Raw genomic sequence first — 19,544 nt, forward strand, 5'->3', positions numbered from 1 at the left:
TCCATTTGAATTGCTTGCCTCCCTGTGCTTGAAGTAGTGATAAGGGCCATTAGATGTTGCAAGTGTATAGAGCAGTTGTTTTTTTAATGGTGCATAGAAAGAGGGCCAAACATTTTTATTTTGCACAGATTACTATGGTGTTGTCAGTTTTTTTAAAAATGGATAAATCTGGCCTTGTCTCCTGAAATAAAGTATTATTGGTTTGTTTTCTATATGATGTATTTCTTGTGGTTTTTCTATGTAATTTAATGGACATAAAACAATGTTATTTTTTAAGTTATTTTGCACTCTCATTAAGGCCAATTATTCAGGCCAGCAGTAGCAAAGTATAGTGAAAAAAACACAGATTATTTTCCACAGTTTTGCTTCAAGTGATTCGTCACGATTGTTAGAAATTGATATTTATGTGTCCAGTATTCAAACCAGACTGATACTTCGGTGCTGACAGAGCGCTCATTTGCCCTGATGACAAACTCTCCTCTCGGCTTCGATGATCGTCGTGATATATTGTCCCAAATAAAAAGCCCAAGGACTGACTGTCCCGTTTACAGCGCACCGCCACGCAGTCACATGACATCAATAACAGGAAGAGAGAAAACTGATAGCCTCAATAAAAGCGGAGTAAATAATGTAGCCTTGTGTATCTTAATGCTATGGGTGATAAAGTGGCACCCTTAAAGAAAAGGGCATCGGAGTAGTAAAGCCACTCGGTGTGTGTGGCGCTCGCAGGTGCTTGAAGCCTCCGGCCTTAGTATGCGGGACAGGTGCCCTGCCCATGTCCGTGAGGACTCTGTCGTTTACTCCAAGCAGTTCCATCAATACCGGCCTCTCTTTTCTCACGGACCCTTTCAGTGGCCGCACAGAATGCCACATCCCATTTGGAAGGTACCGACCCCTCCAGAATTTCGCCAAAAATACTAATGTACCACCTAATCCGTTTCAACACTGGATGGCTTCACACTCTGTGTTAAAGTGAAAATCCTTGGCGGCTGATCCATATTTACGCTCAGACTCTCAGTGGCTGATCATACAGTATCTAACTGGGAGAATACAGAATGCACATCCACTAAGCTACATCGGGCTGCCCCATAGACTCTGCAGTCTGAGGGTCTCCTGTGGAAATTACCCATGCTTCCTGTTATGGTCAACAGATGGCATTTAGCAATCTCCCAGCTAAAACAGTCATCCATCAATCAAAGAAGTGACTTTTATTTGATTAGCCACTTATGAGCCATTCAACATTTGAATTTCAATAGGGAGATCAGGAAGGGTACGCTACATGAATACAGGTGCAACCACTTAAAGCGGCCATATTTATGGAGATGTAATAGTTGAGGCTAGCAGCATCTTGAATTATTCAGTGTTTTCCACGATTAAAGAATTTTTTATTGAGAACAAGTGGACTGTCACTGGGCCAGAGGACATCGGGTCTTGTTGTTAAATATTTCTAAGCATAAGGAGCAGAGCTGGGCCTCACTTTCAAAGGCTGTAGTAAAGATTAAAATTCAAATGCTGTATGTCCGTCTCTGTAAACCGAGAATGCTTTCATACTGATATGGTTTAATAAGAGCTTATCCAGAAGACCATATGGATATTAGTGGACCAACCACCAGTGTTTCAGAGCCAGATCCACTGAGAAGTATTTCATTAAGCGCGCATTTTGCAGTGACAGCACCATTTCCTTTTGTGACATTATGATTCTATAATTTTTGCTTTGCTTTTATTGTGTGCTTTAGCTCAAAGTTACATTGTGAAAATGGTATATTATTTATCGGTGATGGCAGAATTCCATAAACATTCTTCTCAAAATGGAATTTTTTAGTCCTGGCCCTCCGCTCCCCTCAAAGCGAATCCTCTGGAAATGGTGTGCACCCCTAGGTGTGTTCTCTCTGATTGCCATTGCGCTACAGTGGGAGATGTTGCCGTGACAAATGGAGAATGAGACAACATAATTGAGCAATTTGTGTATCCCACATTAACTGCAGAGAACACACAGCATGTGTTGTAGCAAAGTAACTGGCAATTGCTTTTTTCACTGCTTTTCAGGTCTTTGTATTGCCATTTCTATTTATTTGGTAAAACTGCAAACAATTGAACAGCTTTTGGATGTCATGCTTAACTGGTTATTTTCACATTTAACAAAAAGCAGAATAAAAACGCTCCATTTTAACACCTAGGATGCAAATGAAGTGACTGTCTTAGCCTGTATCACGTGTGTGCATGTGTTTGATCGTTTCAGCTGACCAACCTGACGGAGATCCATGACCAGATAAGCGGTATGGCGCGCTGTCCTTACAACCCCCTGCACAACTCCACCGCCCTCATCACCTCCAACGGCGAACTGTACGCCGCCACGGCCATGGACTTCTCCGGAAGGGACCCCGCCATCTACCGCAGCCTCGGGGGCCTGCCACCCCTCCGCACCGCTCAGTACAACTCCAAGTGGCTCAACGGTGAGGCTGGGGCTCCAGAAGAGGCAACAGGGATTTTGGGGTGGGGGGGGGGCGGTGTGAGGGTGGGGGTGGTCCTAGTACTGGTCTCCGCACGCCAAGACTTGAACATGCACAGATATGTATGAACACAGAGAAAGCCTGCTTTGTGTGAACAGGGCATGTACTGTAGGAGGGCTCCTCTTGATTCTTGCGTATAGAGGTGGTTTGAAAATAAAAAGCAGACCCAATCTGCATTTGGAGAACAAAGGGAATCGTAAGGGACACTGAAGGTCACTTTGTAAAAAAAAAAATATAACCAATAACACATGCCATCATTAAAATCCACAGTGAACCAAAGTGACAGAAGGTAATAACTATGATATTGTTAACAATTATACAACAGCCAGCCATACCCTTGGCTTATTTCCATCTCTGGGCTATTTTTATCCATCAGTTCAAATTTCAACCTTGGTCCATCATTACAATAGAAATGTGTGTCTAAAATAAACAGTCTGTATCTCCCAACAGGAGATGCACTGGCTAGATTAATCACCAGGATTAATGCCTGCAGTTCCCATTACATTTTGTAATACGAGTAGTATGAATATGAATAGGCAAAACTTGGAGCTGGAGGGAAAGCTTTAGTTGCTGTGTGTAATTTAATGGGAAGGCTGTATTCTATAGATTCACAGATGCCTAGCGCTTGCCACTACCACTGTTTACAGTTTTTCTCTTGGACTGGGGGTCAGCAGTCCTGTTACTTGGTTGGTGATGTCGCTCGATTGATCATACTTTAATAAGACTGTAGTGTGTTTGCGCAGAGCCTATTGCTTACTGCTTTTTTCTGCTTACTGCTACATTCTGAACCTTTGTCTGCTCATATGCCAAACACAATTTGTGTATGATAAGAGGAAGAGATAACTCTCACTTAAAAACAAATATAGACAGAGAGACACCGTAGATAGGTACGTAAGTATATAGACACAGGCCAAACAATATTAGGCCTTTTGTATTCATATTGCTTGCCGGTGTGATCCATGTGAAAAAACCAATCACTTTGGTTGGTTGTGGAATTGGCTCCATGAAGACGGCTGGGTGTGCAGTACGTCAGCAACACGGCGGCTGATTGAATTTCTGAGTGGCACTTGCTCCCGGTATCCACAAAATATTGGTGTTGCTGTGATAGATAAGCCTGTGTCTAGGTTACCCGCGCAGCAAGCAGCCACCGGCCGGAGCCACGCTGATTGATGAGAGAGAGACATTTTGTCAGCCTATTTGGTTTGTTTGTTTGGTACCGTATCCGTGTAAAAGCAATTCCACTGTAGATGCACCCACTGGGCACTTGAATGTGCTGCATCGGGGTTTGCTGACTTTTATTTGATCTGATTTACTAAAAAAAAACAAAAAAACTTGGTTTTATCATCGGCTTTTTCTCCAGTTGTGACTGACGGGACTCTGTCACTTTCGGGACAGCCTGAAATGCTAACAGATCTCACTTCAGGGTGATGATCTGACACCCCTCCTGGCACTGTTTCTGAAAAAAACAGAATGACTTCACTTGTTCAGAGGAAAGAAGAGGTCATCTGCTGTTTTGTCAGTGAAGGGTTTCATCTGATTTGCATAAAAGGGGATTGAAAAATAAATGAAAGTGGCAAATATCACAAGTACTCAAACCTTTCACAAAGTTTAATAACAGATTTTATATCAAATTGATTTTTTTCTTCACACTGTGCCAGTGTGCAAAGGTGCATCACCTGGAATAGCTCTTCCAGATAAAATTAAAGATAAAATTAAATTACTGTCAGAAAGCATGAACCTCCCAATATAAGACCATTGCCACCATAACTGTTAACAACTGTTAATAACTGTTAACAGCTACCATAACTTTTAAATGTACAAAAATAACCTGTTTTATTTTAAGATGATCATTATAAGGCCATGAGCAGATTTTTTTTTTTTTTTTAAATTATCCTCTCAGTCTTTAATTTTAAAAAGGAGTTCCTGCTCTTTGTGTAGGACCCGCTAGTCCACCTGTTAAAACTAAAATCAATGCATTACTATCAATCATTGTTACTGGTCATTGGTTGCTGTTCCTTTAACAGTCATTGTGACCTGTCACCCATTTAGCACAGTCACATTTCCATTTTTTTTCCTAATGCAGAACCCAACTTTGTCTCATCCTACGACATTGGGAATTTCACCTACTTCTTCTTCCGGGAGAATGCGGTGGAGCACGATTGCGGGAAGACCATCTTCTCACGGGCGGCCCGCGTCTGCAAGAATGACATCGGGGGCCGCTTCCTGCTGGAGGACACCTGGACCACCTTCATGAAGGCCCGCCTCAACTGCTCCCGCCCGGGGGAGATCCCCTTCGACTACAGCGAGCTGCAGGACACCTTCTTCCTTCCAGAGCTGGAGCTGCTCTATGGGATCTTCACCACCAACATGTGAGTGGCACACCTTCTCTGTGTCCATGAGCTGTGGGGGCCTAGCCAGATAGACATATTTTCAGTTTTAGCAGTTTGACATTTGTAACCTTTTTTTTAAAAATGATTTCTTAACACCTGCTCATTTTTTATTGAATAAATGCACACAAGCCTTGCTCTACCAGAGATGAAAAAGTGTATTTCATAGTATATATGTTCTTGTGGTATTTAAAGTAGTCACTGCTTTCATAAACTAAAACACTTTTTCCTCTAAATTGTATTACTTGTTTATTCTATTTTTACGGTTAATGAACTCAAAACATCAGGACTCATGCTCAGCCAAACTCGGTTTGCAGGGGTGGAGATGTGAATTCTGGTCCAGTCTATGTGGCTTTTTTAGGAACAGGAGAGTCAGCCACTAACGGTGAATTAAAGAGACCAATGTCTCTGCACATTGCTTAACGTGGAAGTGCGTTTAATATAAAAAGAGAAAAATTCACAAAGCGCTGAAAATGTGGTTCCTAATAGTGGGAGAAATGAAGGGGATGAATTTGACTGTAGCGCAGTGGCGCGTCTGCTCACCGCGTCTCTGCTCACTCGTCTTTCGCTCAGGAACAGCATCGCGGCCTCAGCGGTGTGCGCGTTCAACCTGAGCGCCATCACCCAAGTGTTCAGCGGACCGTTCAAGTACCAGGAGAACTCGCGATCCGCCTGGCTGCCTTATCCCAACCCCAACCCAGATTTTCAGGTAAACACCCGCCCCAGGGCCCTCCCGGAGAGTTGCACGGGCCTCATTGCGTGTGCCACTAAATTACATGCCAGCACAGAATGAAATTCGCTTTCTCTTTTTGGCCAGATTAAGTTGGAATGCTACTTTTTTCAGTGATGAGGAAGTTGCTGCTACTTTTTTGCTTACTGCACCTACAGCATGTATTTTGTTTTTTATTTGGTACATCTTCCAATAAACATGAATATTAAGGCCAAAGGCATCTCAATGTTTCGCCACTACAATCTATGCAAATACGCAATTGAACAACTTCTCTCTGTGGGATTTCAAACAAGAAGGAGGTAAATGAAATAGTTATGAACTAGCGCGTATGAACTGCAGGTCAGACTTCATTAATTTAACATCATTTTACCACTGTCAGGTGTTTTGCTAAAGGACATGTTCTGCCTTAGTTCCATCGGGAAGTACACTAATAAATAAAACTTTTCGCAAGCTTACTTTCTGTAGAGGCAGGTCAAAATGAGTATAAATTTCATGAAGCCAGCACAGCAGGTTTACACAGCAATGATGACACGAAGCAATATATCCCAAATTACTTGCACTCTGAAGTTACCAGCTAAAGGGAGATAGCAAGTGGGCTAATCCCCTGGCCGTTTAAACCGGTTTACCTCAATCTGCAAACAGAGAGCATTTGGCGTTATTTCACGTGCATTCCATATCTGTGTCACTCTGCTTGCACAAGTGCATCCAGGTATATAGTTCAACTGGCAGACATGAAATTCTGAAATTAATCAGCTGCAAAAGGAAAATGCCTGCACTGCAAGGGAACCAACCACAATCCACCCTTTGATTGATGGATTTCTCACAGTTTGTGGAATTGCTTACAATTTTTTTTTTCCAAAAGGGAAAATGGTTTGGACCACAGAGCTCCATTAAGTAAGCAGACTCGTACTTTATCTTGGTTGAAGTGACATCTTCATCAAGATTTTTTCGGTGTTATGGGATTTAATTTATGAGGCAAAGATGGACTGTTCTATTGATGTAAAAAATGTTTTGACATAAATTCAGCATTTCAAGTCAAATGTGGACATGACTGGCTTCTCCAAGTTTTACTGAGATCATTTTACATAAATTCTCAATGTCAGTTATGCAGTTAATCTTCTCTGTGTTTAAATAATCCAGCAAAGTTTGCTGTTTGCACCAATGTTAATATAATTTATAAGAATTCATCACTTGAATGAATATTGTTAAGTTCAACACAGAAATTAATTTACAATATATCTCCTAAGATCTCAGAACTTTCTTTATTTACGCATTTTGTTTATCCTAAGACACATAGATCTTCTAGATGGGATTACACTTTGACGCGTGAGGGAAAGCTTTCACTGTTCATCAAAGTGTTCTAAGATTTTGCTGACTTGCACTTGTCTAACTTTTTGCCACGAACGAGTTTGCAAGATTGCCGAGGGGAACTTGAGACAGGCAAACACATCAGTTCCCGCTGCAGTGTGGCATATGTTACGGGAACACACCCAGGCTCAGGCAGCCCTGTGTGCTGATGGAGAAATGACAGCAGACGGTCGGTGAGCCGCCTGTGCGGGACCTCACCTCGGCTGCACACGAGAAATAAGCCATAAATCACCCAAACGGCGCTCGGGCCCTGGCTCCCCCCACGGCCCCGCTGGCAGCCGCTTCACCCGGCAACCGCTGTGCGCTCTCTCGCCCCTGGAGACCCAACGTTAGGCTTGGCGGAAAACGTCAACGAGTAGTTTCTCCTATTTGTTTTCGCCCTTTCTTAACTGAGGGGGTGCTTCGCTGGTTCAGTGTTAAGCGGAGGGAATTGTTCCGGAATTCAGAGTCGTCGCTTGAGGAGGGAGCTGGGATTGATTTATATGGAGTGCTCGAGTCAAGAGGGATGTGTCACAGTCGAGGTTCATGAGAGAGCTCACATCATTGCTATGGTTCACTGTCAAGATCCCTGCATTTTACTTCCAGGTTAAAATACAGGCGTGTTGTTTCTTTGTATGTATTTTTTACTCCTAATAGAAGACAATTCAGATTTGTGGTCACACGGTATTTAAGCGGATACATAGCCTAATTGGCATAATTAATCTAAATGTATTTAAATTAAGAATCTCTAAATTAACACAGGCAACATAAGGAGCATGACAAAAATATTAATTTATCTTTTTGTGAAGGCTATTGTAAATGTTAACAAAGAAGATTCGCCAAACATGAGGAGAAAAAAATGTCATAACAAACTCACTAAAAGTCAAAAAGGTATCTATATTAAAGAAGATGCAAACAAGAGGAAAGCTGTTAACTGGAGGCGCTGTTTTATAATTTGTTTAAAACCTGTTTAATTAACCTCACTGGAATAGAACAAGAAGTCTCAGGTATTTCAGTGAGAAGTTTCTGTTGAGTTTTTTTATTTTCGTACAAATTGACAAAATGACTTTTAGCATTCTGTAGGGAAAAGTGCGATACAAATTAAGTATAGTTATATTCTGTTTTTATGTATTTATTTTCATATATGATCTTGAAACATGTTATCGTATAGCTGACTGTGATTAACAGGATAGTTGATTATGATGCTAGTTGATTCTAGCTCTTCTTGCTTCACTCTTACTGGCTGTAAGAATATTGTCTTTTTTTTGTACTTGTATGCTGATTTATGTTAACATGATTTTCTTGTGCTTTGTACTTTGCTTTGCAAGTAATTGTTCATCATCATCAGCTAAATGAATATAATACAGTGTAATGTAATCTTGGCCTTTCTCTGTTATATCAGTGTGGCACGATAGACTACGGCTCGTACGTTAACCTGACGGAGAGGAACCTGCAGGATGCTCAGAAGTTCATCCTGATGCACGAGGTGGTGCAGCCTGTGGTCCCAGTCCCGTACTTCATGGAGGACAATGTGCGTTTCTCTCACGTGGCTGTGGACGTAGTGCAAGGCAAAGACATGCTCTTCCACATCATTTACCTGGCCACAGGTACGTACCTGCGGCTCCAGTGAATCCTCCTTTCTGGTGGGGGTGGGGTGTGCTGGCTGGTGTTTTGTTGCGCCAAGAAACTGTCATTTAACACAGGCCTGTATCATCAGGCTTCACTTCAGTTGCTGAGATGGACAATGTTCATAAAACCCACGAGTAAAACATTTTGTTTACCAGACAATTTTTCTTCTATGCAAATATCTGAATGGTTCAGCAGCCTTGTGTCCGTCTTCAAATGTTCTTCTGCTCAGTGGCAGTACAAAAGCCTGATGCTGCCAAACACTTTAAAGTGGAGAAACAGAAAAGTAAATAGAAGTGATCGTGCCGAGTACTGTGAGTAAGCACATCTCATCTTCTACCTGCTTAAAACAAGCAAGCTTCGGGCTGTGCTCCTTAATGCCTGATTAAGGTTCGAATGTTCAGTGGTTCCGTTTTTTGGGTCAGCAGTACGTGTTGTGCTGATCAGCAGAGTGTTTCTTGATCTCGTACAAATAGCATTTTGATAAAAATTGGATAAAATGTGCCCTGATATTCTCTGGTGCATGTACAATTCTTAAATGTGGAAAAGATTGCCCAGGAGGCCTAACAAAGACATTAATATACAGGCCGGAAGTGAAACTTCAAAGGTTCATATCGCTGACATGACCGTAAACTCAACAAAGGGACATGTGCTGACCACATGCATGGGGTACTTGGTAGCTCTTTTTTTTTCTTAAATCCTCCAAAATGGTAAAAACCATGACACTCAACTCAATTTTTTTTTTAAAGTTCCGTTAATTGCACAGTTTAAAAAGCCCATAGTAAAAAAATAGTAAGCAGTATGGAGTTCAGGGAGAGGTTATAAACCATGAGGGCCTAAAGCAGGGATCAGCAACTCACGGTCCTCAAGGGCCGAGACCTGCTGGTTTTCCACTCTCCCTTTGCCTGGGAGTCAGGTGTGAAAGCAGTCTGGCCAATCAGTAGCACTAATTACCCGGGAGAAAAGAAAACCAGGCCTGTATTTGAATTTGAGGGCCAGAGTTGATGATCTCTGGCCGAAAGTATATTACATCTATCCTGCAAGGCACAACAGCGGCAGTATGGAAAATTAAAGGTAACGCTTCGTGCAGCATGTTGTTCTCATGCCAACTAGGTCCGTCTGTGTGTCACAATATTATTTTGGGCCAAGACACCTGTTTCGGATCAGTGGCCTGAAATTGTCAGCCATGCTGAAATAACAATGTTCTCATTGTGTGTCCAGCCATATAATCAATGTGCCTTATAATTGCAAACATTTGTGGCAGATTCCAGGGTGCTAACTAGACCCTAGTAAAAGACCCATTAAGCGTTGCCTAGGTCATTAAAGTTTGTTAGCCGACAAAGCTGAGTGGAAGCAATTAGTGCTCAGATTTATACTGCTTATTTAAAGCATTTGATGGAATTTTTGTCAGTACCCTTGAACCTGTCAGTGCCTCACAGGCACTGACGGGGCCAAGCCTTACCTCAGCGTCTGTGGTCTTAAACTGCTAGACACAGAAGAGTACTGCCGGACAGGACTCCAGTTTATCTCAGGTCTGTTGTTCCGGTCCATTTCTCTAAAGCTGAATGCAGTGGCAGTGGTTAACATTTAAAGGTTCTTAGCAACCAACACAGGCATTAAAATGTACCCTGGCTACTGGGAATAATAAACATGACACTTTCAATTGTATCTAAACTATAATTAAATAATGTATTGACAGAAATGTAACTCAAATATTTTGCAGCTAAATTCATTCCCATTGATCTGATTTTGCTGCTTGCTGCTCTTAGCCAGTGTAACTTTCAAAGCCTTTGTTGGAATTCAGTAATGAATGTCCTGAGTTAAGTCAGCATTTGTCCTTAATGTTGACTATAATTAAATGCCTGTGTTGCTGCACTTTCTTCTTTTCACCATTTTTCAGGCTTACAAATCACTGAAGTCGTTTGTACTGGAAAACATAACACTTGAATTTGTTTCTAAACCTAAGTTTTGGACAAATGTTGATTGAATCCATTGTCTAAGCTGTGTTATTTTTCCCCAAGCCTCTTACAAGGCTTTGTATCCGAAGACACAAGGGCACTGCAGTCAGACAGGCATTATTCTCTTTGTTTTAGAAGTTCTAGAACTCTTTGAATGTGACAAGTAAATAAATACCCTGTCCATCGGGAAGCAATCTTTTTTTATCTGGAATAGATTAGCTTTAGAGGTAGGTTTGTGTATTGAATGGTCTGTGGCAGATCAGTGGTTCAGCCTGCTTTGGGAAGTGAGGGACTGTCTGATCTGTCTGGAGATCCTCACTCTTCCAGACAGCTGTGCCTCCCGACATCGGGGCCTACTTTAATCACAACGTCCGATCAGAGATCCTCTTTCCTTCACAGATTACGGGACCATCAGGAAAGTGCTGTCCCCATTGAACCAGTCGGCCGGTAGCTGCCTGCTGGACGAAATCGAGCTCTTCCCCCCCAGGAAGAGGCAGCCAATCAGGAGCCTGCTTATTCAGCACAGTCGCAGTGTACTGTTCGTAGGTGTCAGGGACCAGGTGATCAAGATCCCGCTCATGCGCTGCAACTTCCATAAAACACGCGAGTGAGTACGCAACCCCCACCCCCCCGCGTTTCTGCCTTTTTTTTAAAGCTTTTTTAGATTTATTATTGTTTACCTGTCATTTCTCTTTTCATCCCAGTTTAATTTTGATATTCTGCTGGATATAACTTCATGGCTGGAATTCATATCTTCATCTACCTTTATCATAGCTTGCATACCTTTATCTACAATAAGCTGCCATAGCTGAACCAATTTTCAAAATATTTGTTTGGTAGCTGATTTTCCATTGCAGGAAAGGTTTGTGTACACATTCTTTGTACCTAAACCCAAAATAAGGCAGAGCAATGATTTTTGACATGCCTGACTAAATGACTGTAGGTTAAACAAATGGCACATTTCAATAAGCAAAGTGGAATGAATGGGCTCTTTCAAGGTTACCTTCAGACAATTAAACGGTTTATCAGTTTTATATATCTGCATCTTGGAGGAATTTTGTTGCGGGCAGTTGTGAGGAATGGCTTTACGTTGCAGCCACATAGCAAAGTGGGCTCATCCCAGTTTAAACAAAGTTTATTTACTGTATGCCCCTGGAGCTAAACAATAAAAAGCTTTCTCCACTCTCTCTTTGCTCATCGATAAAGGACAACGCTCTCTGATTGCATATAAACGAGAATTGCTGAGCTTGTAAAATACAGGCTGAATTTAGTTTTATTAGCTGACTGCAGAATACATGTAGTCAGATGATGTCTGGGGGAGGGGTGGGGGGGATTGGGGAAGGGTTGGGTCAAGCACTCACACAGATATCATATACAAAGGTACTTGCAGTGTGGAAATTGTTTTTAAAAAAGTATTCCTTTAACCCTCCCCAAATGTTACACCCGTGCCATTGTCACCAGCCTGCTAGTTACCAGATCCCATGGTTTTTCTCTTGTGAGATTACTTTTTTTAAATTCCAGATTCTCCCAAATCATCTACGCACCATGTGAAGCCTCGTCATGTAATATTTGTCACTCCTTTTATCTGAGCAGTTCAAGTGTAATGGTTCTCTTCTGGGTACAATAAAGGCTTCCCAGAAGGGTCTGAGAAAAATTGCTTTCTTTCTCGATGTCCCACTGTTGTGAAGACAGCAGTGCCATTATCATCTGCCATCGGCTCGAGTCTTTTCATTTTTTGTCTTTCAGTTGTGCCAGAGTTGGCTTATTTGCATTACAGTAGAGGAGAATTATGCTTACTTGGGAGAAATTAATGGCTACAAGATAGATGTTTGTAAGACAGGGGGATGTTCTTAATTAGACAGTTAAGTTAAATGTCTAGTGTTGAATAGCGTTAGTCTACTGTTTTGGCCTCTTCGTGGTATTACTGAAGGTGACTTGTCGTCCTCAGTAATTTCAGCGCTTGTTGGTTTTATCAGGGCCTGTGTGGGAGCTAGGGACCCCTACTGTGGCTGGGACCTAGTGCTGAAGAAGTGCACCACACTTGAGGAGAGCCTCAGCATGAGCCAATGGGAACAGAGCATCACAGAATGTCCGGTGAGTTCCCCACGCGCACCAAGATAATGCCCGGTCTGGTTGGGCATTCAGTACTGTACAGCATGCTACCTCTGCTGCTCTTCGAATTGTCATTGCTGTTTTTTTTTTATTTTATGGAATATGTTGTGTGTACCTTTATCACCCCTATATGTTCAGTCTGAAAGTCATGTGCATGAAAAAGTCTAGTAAATCCAGATTTTAACAGGTGTAGTAACTCAACATGAGCAATGGCAATATTGGAGACTTTGTAGCAGGAAGGGCGACATTTTGAAAACAGGTATTGAAAGGACCTCACTAAAAAAATAGCCTGGTTTGATGGATGGATTTAGTTTAAAAAAGCTGTGTTTCTATATTGTTTTACATGATTTTTCTCCTTATTAGAGACATGGCCACTCACTACGAGATGGCATAATATTGACACCGCACTGTAGAAAGGTCTGCAGAAATCTACTTTAGAACTGCTTTATCCCTCTGCCTTTGGCATTCTGAATGTGTTTGGGCATTCACTCAGTATGTGTTCAGGCATTCAATCAACCTGTGCCCTTAGTGCCCTTAACGTTGGTTTACAAATGGGTGCTAGAGTTCATTTTTTATCTCTGCAAACACAGTTTGGCAAGTTAATTTTGTTGATCAATGAGCTTGTCATGAAAACCACTAACACTAATCCAGGCCTGAATGTATTCAGACAGCTACAGTCGAGGGAAAACAATTAATGACCAACAGCTAATAATAATACCTGTCTTTGATTATGCCACAAACGCAGGTCTGGGGGACTTCAACCCAGCATGTTTTTAAACCCCTGAAACTCTCTGAACTGGGAAGGAACACTGAACTGGTTTATTCATGAAAGTGATTATTAGAATCATATGATAAACCGCTAGCATAGAGGAAAGTGTATAGCTGTAAGGACCAAGGGTGCTACAGAGAAATTGGGATTTTAGGAAATGAGGATATCTTCAACCTTCTAGCAGGTTGCAGATAGGTTGAAACAAAGAATGTGCAAACTCTGAGTGACTGTTTTTTGGGGGGTTTTTTGTCAAAGGCCATGTTCACAGACCAAATGTTTCTGAGTCACTGGATGAAACCAATTTTGACTGCAGCGAGTCAGAATGTCCGTGTTGACCAACAGTGTTGTCAGAACACTGTTGTACTCAGAAGTGATTCGGGCTGTTTGAACTTTCTAATGAGGTGTGAGGCTCTCGCCCCGCATGTCCCTCTCTTTCAATCCGGAAGTAGACTTTAAATTTCCCTCAAAGAGCAGTTTGTACAAAGATCCTGGCATGGAACCTCTTTTCAGGGTCCATTTATGTGTCACACAGAACCAGTGCCTTATGTGCCAGTGCCTCATGTCTTCAAGTTATACAAGTTCTCCGTTCTGCTGCATTTTCAAACAAATAGATTGTGTTGCCTGTCACAAGAACAGAGGAGGTCATTCTACAGTACATGTCATGCATAACATTTTTTCATAGAGGAAATATAATCATTCCGGCATATTGTACTGTACAATACTATGCATCTGTAAGGTGCAAGCAAGAAAAGGATGTATTTATATGCTTCTATGCAAATGTTCAATACATCCCCAGCCGCTACTGCTATGTAAATATATTTAGGTTTGAGTCGATAGAGTAGCACAGACAAGCTGGGGTGTCCAGTCTTATCCAAAAAGGGCCGAGATTGGTGCAGGATTTTTGTTATAGCCCAGCGCTAACAGACCTGATTGGACACCCTGACATAAAGCCATTTGGAATGGATCTGTCTATTGGCTTCCACTCTTGGCTGTGTGGAGGGTTTTAAGCATGAAGTCTGACACCGTTTTGTTTGGATGATGTATTTTCACTGTCAGGCACTTGTAGAATTGGCAGAGAAAATAGTCTGTGTCAGTTTTATTAGTCATTTTAAATATGAATGGTTATGAATGCATTCATTTGCAAAGCATCTCCAGTCCAGAAATGAGCCGAGGAAACCTGTGATGTATAAAACTAGAATGAGAAATGCACATTTTTACTCCACGAATCCAGCAAAAAAAAAGCATCACTTTGAGAAACACTGTAGTTTTCTTAAAATAACTATGCCAATGATAAATGGGTAAGATAAGCATATGTATACCATTTCATTGTGTTTCTAAATGAGGAAAAATGTTCTGTTGAAACTTAAACAATAGATACAGTAACAAGGTGCTATGGTATCTACTTCGGTAAGCATAAAGAGTTTTTCAGCCACCTTTTATAATTTTAAAGAGATGTGCACAGGCCCACATGGCAGACTGGTTATGAATGAAAGTGGTGGGATAAATTCCCCTATTGAAAAATGTATTTGTCATGTATTTTTTTTCCTGAACAATACACCAACAATACACTCTTTTTTTTAAGTGTGGCACTTATTTAGTCGGATGAAAGTGTTGACAGCAGGCAATATTACGCCTTTAAGACCTCTTCAATGTCCGCGCTCAGAATTTTCCAGCAACTCTCCTGTGAAAATGTGCTTTCACACAAATGTAGTTAACAAAACAGAAGTGTTTTTCCCATGTGGCAGGTGTAGCTTTTACCAAAGCGATGGGAATTGTGTGGATATTTTTAAAGAAAGCACACCATTCCAATAACACCTGAAGAAGAATATGATGAAGAAGCAAACAATGTGGCTGAGCATTATTGTACAGCACATGCAGTATAGTATTGTGGTAAATTAATTACCTGTGGAATGGGCTGAAATATATCATGTGGGATCACTTTGCATTTAATCCTTCTGAATAACAACCTTGATGCATTTGGCTCGATGCAATTAAAAGGATGTTTGGTCCCCCAGTGCAAACATGAATTCTCTCTTGTACAGGAGTGTGATCACACTGTCCTTGTGGAAGGAAAGCCACTTCTCTGTGATATCTATTCCCATGGCATCATTCGTTTAGTTTAAATTCTGTTCCACTATGAGTCTTGGTTTTCTTTGGAAGAGAATAATGTCTTCTAAGTTCATTGTTCTGGAACTCCTATTTTTATGCTATGTTTGGGGCACTGCAATAGCGTGGAATTCTCCTCAGGGTGTCACTAGTCCCATTATACTGCATGCGTAATGAATTACATTAAAAGAGAATTTTGTCTGCATTACTGAAATATTTCAAAAAGATAAAATATCTAAGGCTGGAAAGAGAGTATTTTACTGTAAGCTTGATTATGTGGGCCGCCTGTTTGAGACCCACTGTGATCAATGAGGCGTGTGTTACACAGGTGAAGTTTGATTCAGTGCCAAAAGTTTAAATTTCCCTGTCTGGTTGAAATGGAGATTTTTTTGCAAAAAGGAATTATTACACATTTAACATTTCATGTAATACCTTAAAAAATGGGATGATTTTTAATAAATGATCCTTCACTTTAAGGATTGTGCTCTATACTTTTGTAGACTATACATAATCAAACCTACTTAAACATACCAGACGTACTTAAATTGGTAACATTGTTGCCAAGCCCTGCCATTGACTACATTGTTTTCCCCTTTTTTGGACAGACGAGGAACGTGACGGTGAACGGGAGGTTCGGGGCGTGGTCGGGCTGGAAGCCGTGCGGTCACAGCGACGCGGGCAGCGTGGGCTCCTGCCTGTGCAGGACCCGGGCTTGCGACAGCCCCAACCCCCAGTGCGGTGGGCAGCCGTGCCAGGGCCCCAGCGTGGAAGTTACCAACTGCTCCAGGTACCCTGCAGTAGTACTGAATTCATGCCTATGAGTGTTCAAGAGCTTGGAATTATATAAATGTTCTGTTTGTTTATTGTGTACTATACTGTAGTTTTGAGCTATCAAGCTATTGGAAGCCTCATATGTTTACTATTACATTTGTTTTATTGCATAAACATTTGTAAACATATTTCATTTAAAATGTAAAATGAAAATGTCATTTCAAGTTATACTGTTATACATTAGTTCATTATTAATTCATAATAAATGTGTTAATTACAAATTCATGGAAAATCATGAATTAAAAATGAATTCGCAATCTTATATTAGCAGTGCAATTTTAATGCAGCATTTTTAAATAATACAGAAATGTCACAAAGTTCCCTGTAATTCTAAGAAGTCAATTAGCGGCTGTGGGAGCTTGATGCCCTGTGTGATTATGGGTTTATGAGAGCATGTTGTTGTCTTCAGAAATGGCGCCTGGACACCCTGGACATCCTGGTCGCCCTGCAGCACCAGCTGCGGCATCGGGTTCCAGGTCCGACAGCGCTCCTGCAGCAACCCCACCCCCCGCCACGGGGGCAGAGTGTGCGTGGGCCAGAACCGCGAGGAGAGGTACGCTCCAGTCACTGCCCGAGTGTGGTCATGCCACATTCAAGGGCCTGCTATTGAACACACTCATAAAGGCAGTGCCATTTCATGCGTTATTTCAGTTAGAATCACTGGCACCCAGTTAAAGGAAATGGTGGTGATGCCAGGATGTCTCATTTGTGTGAGCTGTATATACAACACAGTTTTTATGATGTGTGGAGGCATTGTTATTTCTGAAATAAGGAGCTCAAAATAATTTTTGCAGTGTCTTAGTAACCCACAGACTTCTATTTGTGAAAATTGAGATTATGAAGCCAGCAGGCATACTGATCCTGCTGAATGGCTGAAGCTAAGCAAGTGTGGGCTTGGTTTGTCCTTGGATGGAAGACCACCTGGGGAAACTAAGCTGCTGCTGGAAGTGGTGTTGGTGGGCCAGCTGGGGGCAGTCTTCCCTCTGGTCAAATAAAACCCCAATGCCCCAGTGCAGTGAAGGGGACACTGTGCTGTAGCAGATGCCATCTTTCAGATAAGACGTTAAATCGAGGTTCTGACTCACTGTGATCAATAAAGACCCCATGACACAGAGTAGGGGGTTCCCTGGTGTCCTGGTGTCCTGGTGTCCTGGTGTCCTGGCTAAATTCCCAATCTGGCTCTATTAACCTGCCTCCTAATCATCCTATGATTTAATTTGCTAAAAATTGATCTCCGCCTTTGCGAATGTGCGGTGAGCGTTCTGGTGCAAAATGGCTGCTGTACATCACCCAGGTGAGTGATACACATTGGTGGTATGAGAGGCCGTATCAACGTAAAGCCCTTTGAGCATCTTGTAAAAGCGTGATATAAATTCAATGTTTCATTTATTCATAAAAAGCGTGCATACGCTATGGTCATGAGTGATTCTTTGCAGGTATATATGGACTTCATCCCTGTTCAGCATTTTTACACATTGAGTAGTCATTGATTCTCAAAGTACAGAGGTCTGACATTCAAAATAATGCATGAAACAGTCCTGCATTTAATGTTGACATTTTGTTTAGCATTTAAGTCTCTGCCAGATTACCATTGTCTTGTTTTTGATTGTGCTGGAATAGACCTGTATGTTTGTATTTCATGATGTTTTAAAGAGTATGGCTTGTAGACATTGTATTGTTTATAATTATGAATGAGCTTGACTTTTCCAATGTAGTTTGTTACAATCTGGTCCAATATAAATACACCCTTTCATCTGAAAAGTAATAATGTGGTGTAATTAGAAGGCCGCATTCTCAGATGTAAAGTTTAACATTAACATTTTTTGGGGACATTTACTGTAACAATCAAGCATATTATAAAGTAAATCATACAGATTTCATATGGAGGTAGTCTAAAATTAAAGGTCATAGCTAACTACCACATTGAGGCACAGCAATGTCCCTTGTCGACATGCTATCACATTTTAATTTGGTCAGACTCTTATGACTTGATTCTGACCTTGAATATGACCTTGAAGTGTTCATTTTTAAATGTGGACAATCATTCTAGTGTTTCTATTTCTACCACTGCACTGTTCCAGATGAATTTGCCACCCTGCTGAAGTTCCATAGAATACCAGCAGTTTCCTTAGGAGAGAGCAGGGTGGACATAGGCTTTCTCATTTTTTATATGTTCATCCCATCACAAGGGTTTCCATAGACACAAATGCACAGAGCTTTGATGGAACAGGATTTCCATTTTACCATTTATAACAGATTTATTTCCTCATTATAAAAGACAGAGTTTTCTGTCAAAGAAGTTGAGCCATTGTCGAATCCCCAGAACCCAATGGCCCAATGTGTCTTAAGTATGAGCCAGGAATAACCACAAAAAGCACTGAAGCCAGTCAGGTGGAAGCTCGCATTGGCACTTTGCCAGCAAATGTGTAGTTTTCACACTGCTGTGTCCGTTAATAAGATACCTTGAGTTTCCCAGTGGTGGATAATAACTGTGAAAGCATACCTGGAGTTTGCAGGGGTGTCAGGATTCATCACATCTAAGGACAGCTGCATTCATGGAGGAAAGATGCTTAGTCAATTTCCCTTAGGAGTAGTCGGTCAAAAGTACATTCCCTTTTCTTTTTTATGCATTTTCTTCCCCTGTCTTTGCTGCAAAAGGAAACAGGCTGGTTGGTTTCAAAAGTACTTATTGTCAAAACTAGACTCTGGCTTCGCATCGCACACACACACAGAAAAAAAATTTTTTGGACGCCATTCAGCTCGCGTGCACAGGAGTTGCACGCTTACGCAGTTCTGTCCCCAAAAAACAGAGACCCCTTTTCCTGCTGCTCCAGTACCAGATGGCAGCGGTTGCAGCCGTAGCGGAAGCCTTAGCATGCGGCTCCACTGGCGGCCAGACAAAGGCACGTTCTTTGTTAGGGAGACCAGATTTTGTGATACCCTTGGGGCTGAAGCCCCCAGTCCCAGTCAGGGTCTCTCAGAGTCCACAGCATGCAAGCAGCTCTCACCCAACCACAGAGCCAAACGCACTCTACACATTTGTTTCCAATAGCTTTCAGTGCCGGGAGCGATTTTAAGGAAAAGCTAATGTTGTCATAACGGTTGAAATACTGTGAGGGACTACATTTGGCTGAAGCTTGCAAGAGAGAGGTTCATGTTTTCATTTTT

The 19,544-nt window shown here is 41.7% G+C and overlaps 1 protein-coding gene across 2 annotated transcripts in view; it reads left to right on the forward strand.

The window, feature by feature from the left end:
* Nucleotides 1-19,544, forward strand: part of sema5a (sema domain, seven thrombospondin repeats (type 1 and type 1-like), transmembrane domain (TM) and short cytoplasmic domain, (semaphorin) 5A) — a 100,766-nt gene that overhangs the window by 55,558 nt on the left and 25,664 nt on the right. For both annotated transcript variants that reach the window (XM_064333145.1, XM_064333144.1), the window contains exons 7-14: nt 2,240-2,453; nt 4,594-4,879; nt 5,471-5,606; nt 8,377-8,581; nt 10,958-11,165; nt 12,535-12,652; nt 16,151-16,332; nt 16,786-16,929. In XM_064333145.1, the coding sequence (XP_064189215.1) occupies nt 2,240-2,453; nt 4,594-4,879; nt 5,471-5,606; nt 8,377-8,581; nt 10,958-11,165; nt 12,535-12,652; nt 16,151-16,332; nt 16,786-16,929 (1,493 nt within the window). The remainder of the gene's footprint in view (nt 1-2,239; nt 2,454-4,593; nt 4,880-5,470; nt 5,607-8,376; nt 8,582-10,957; nt 11,166-12,534; nt 12,653-16,150; nt 16,333-16,785; nt 16,930-19,544) is intronic.

The sequence above is a fragment of the Anguilla rostrata genome, chromosome 4, assembly GCF_018555375.3.
Source record: "Anguilla rostrata isolate EN2019 chromosome 4, ASM1855537v3, whole genome shotgun sequence".
Classification (NCBI taxonomy): Eukaryota; Metazoa; Chordata; class Actinopteri; order Anguilliformes; family Anguillidae; genus Anguilla; species Anguilla rostrata.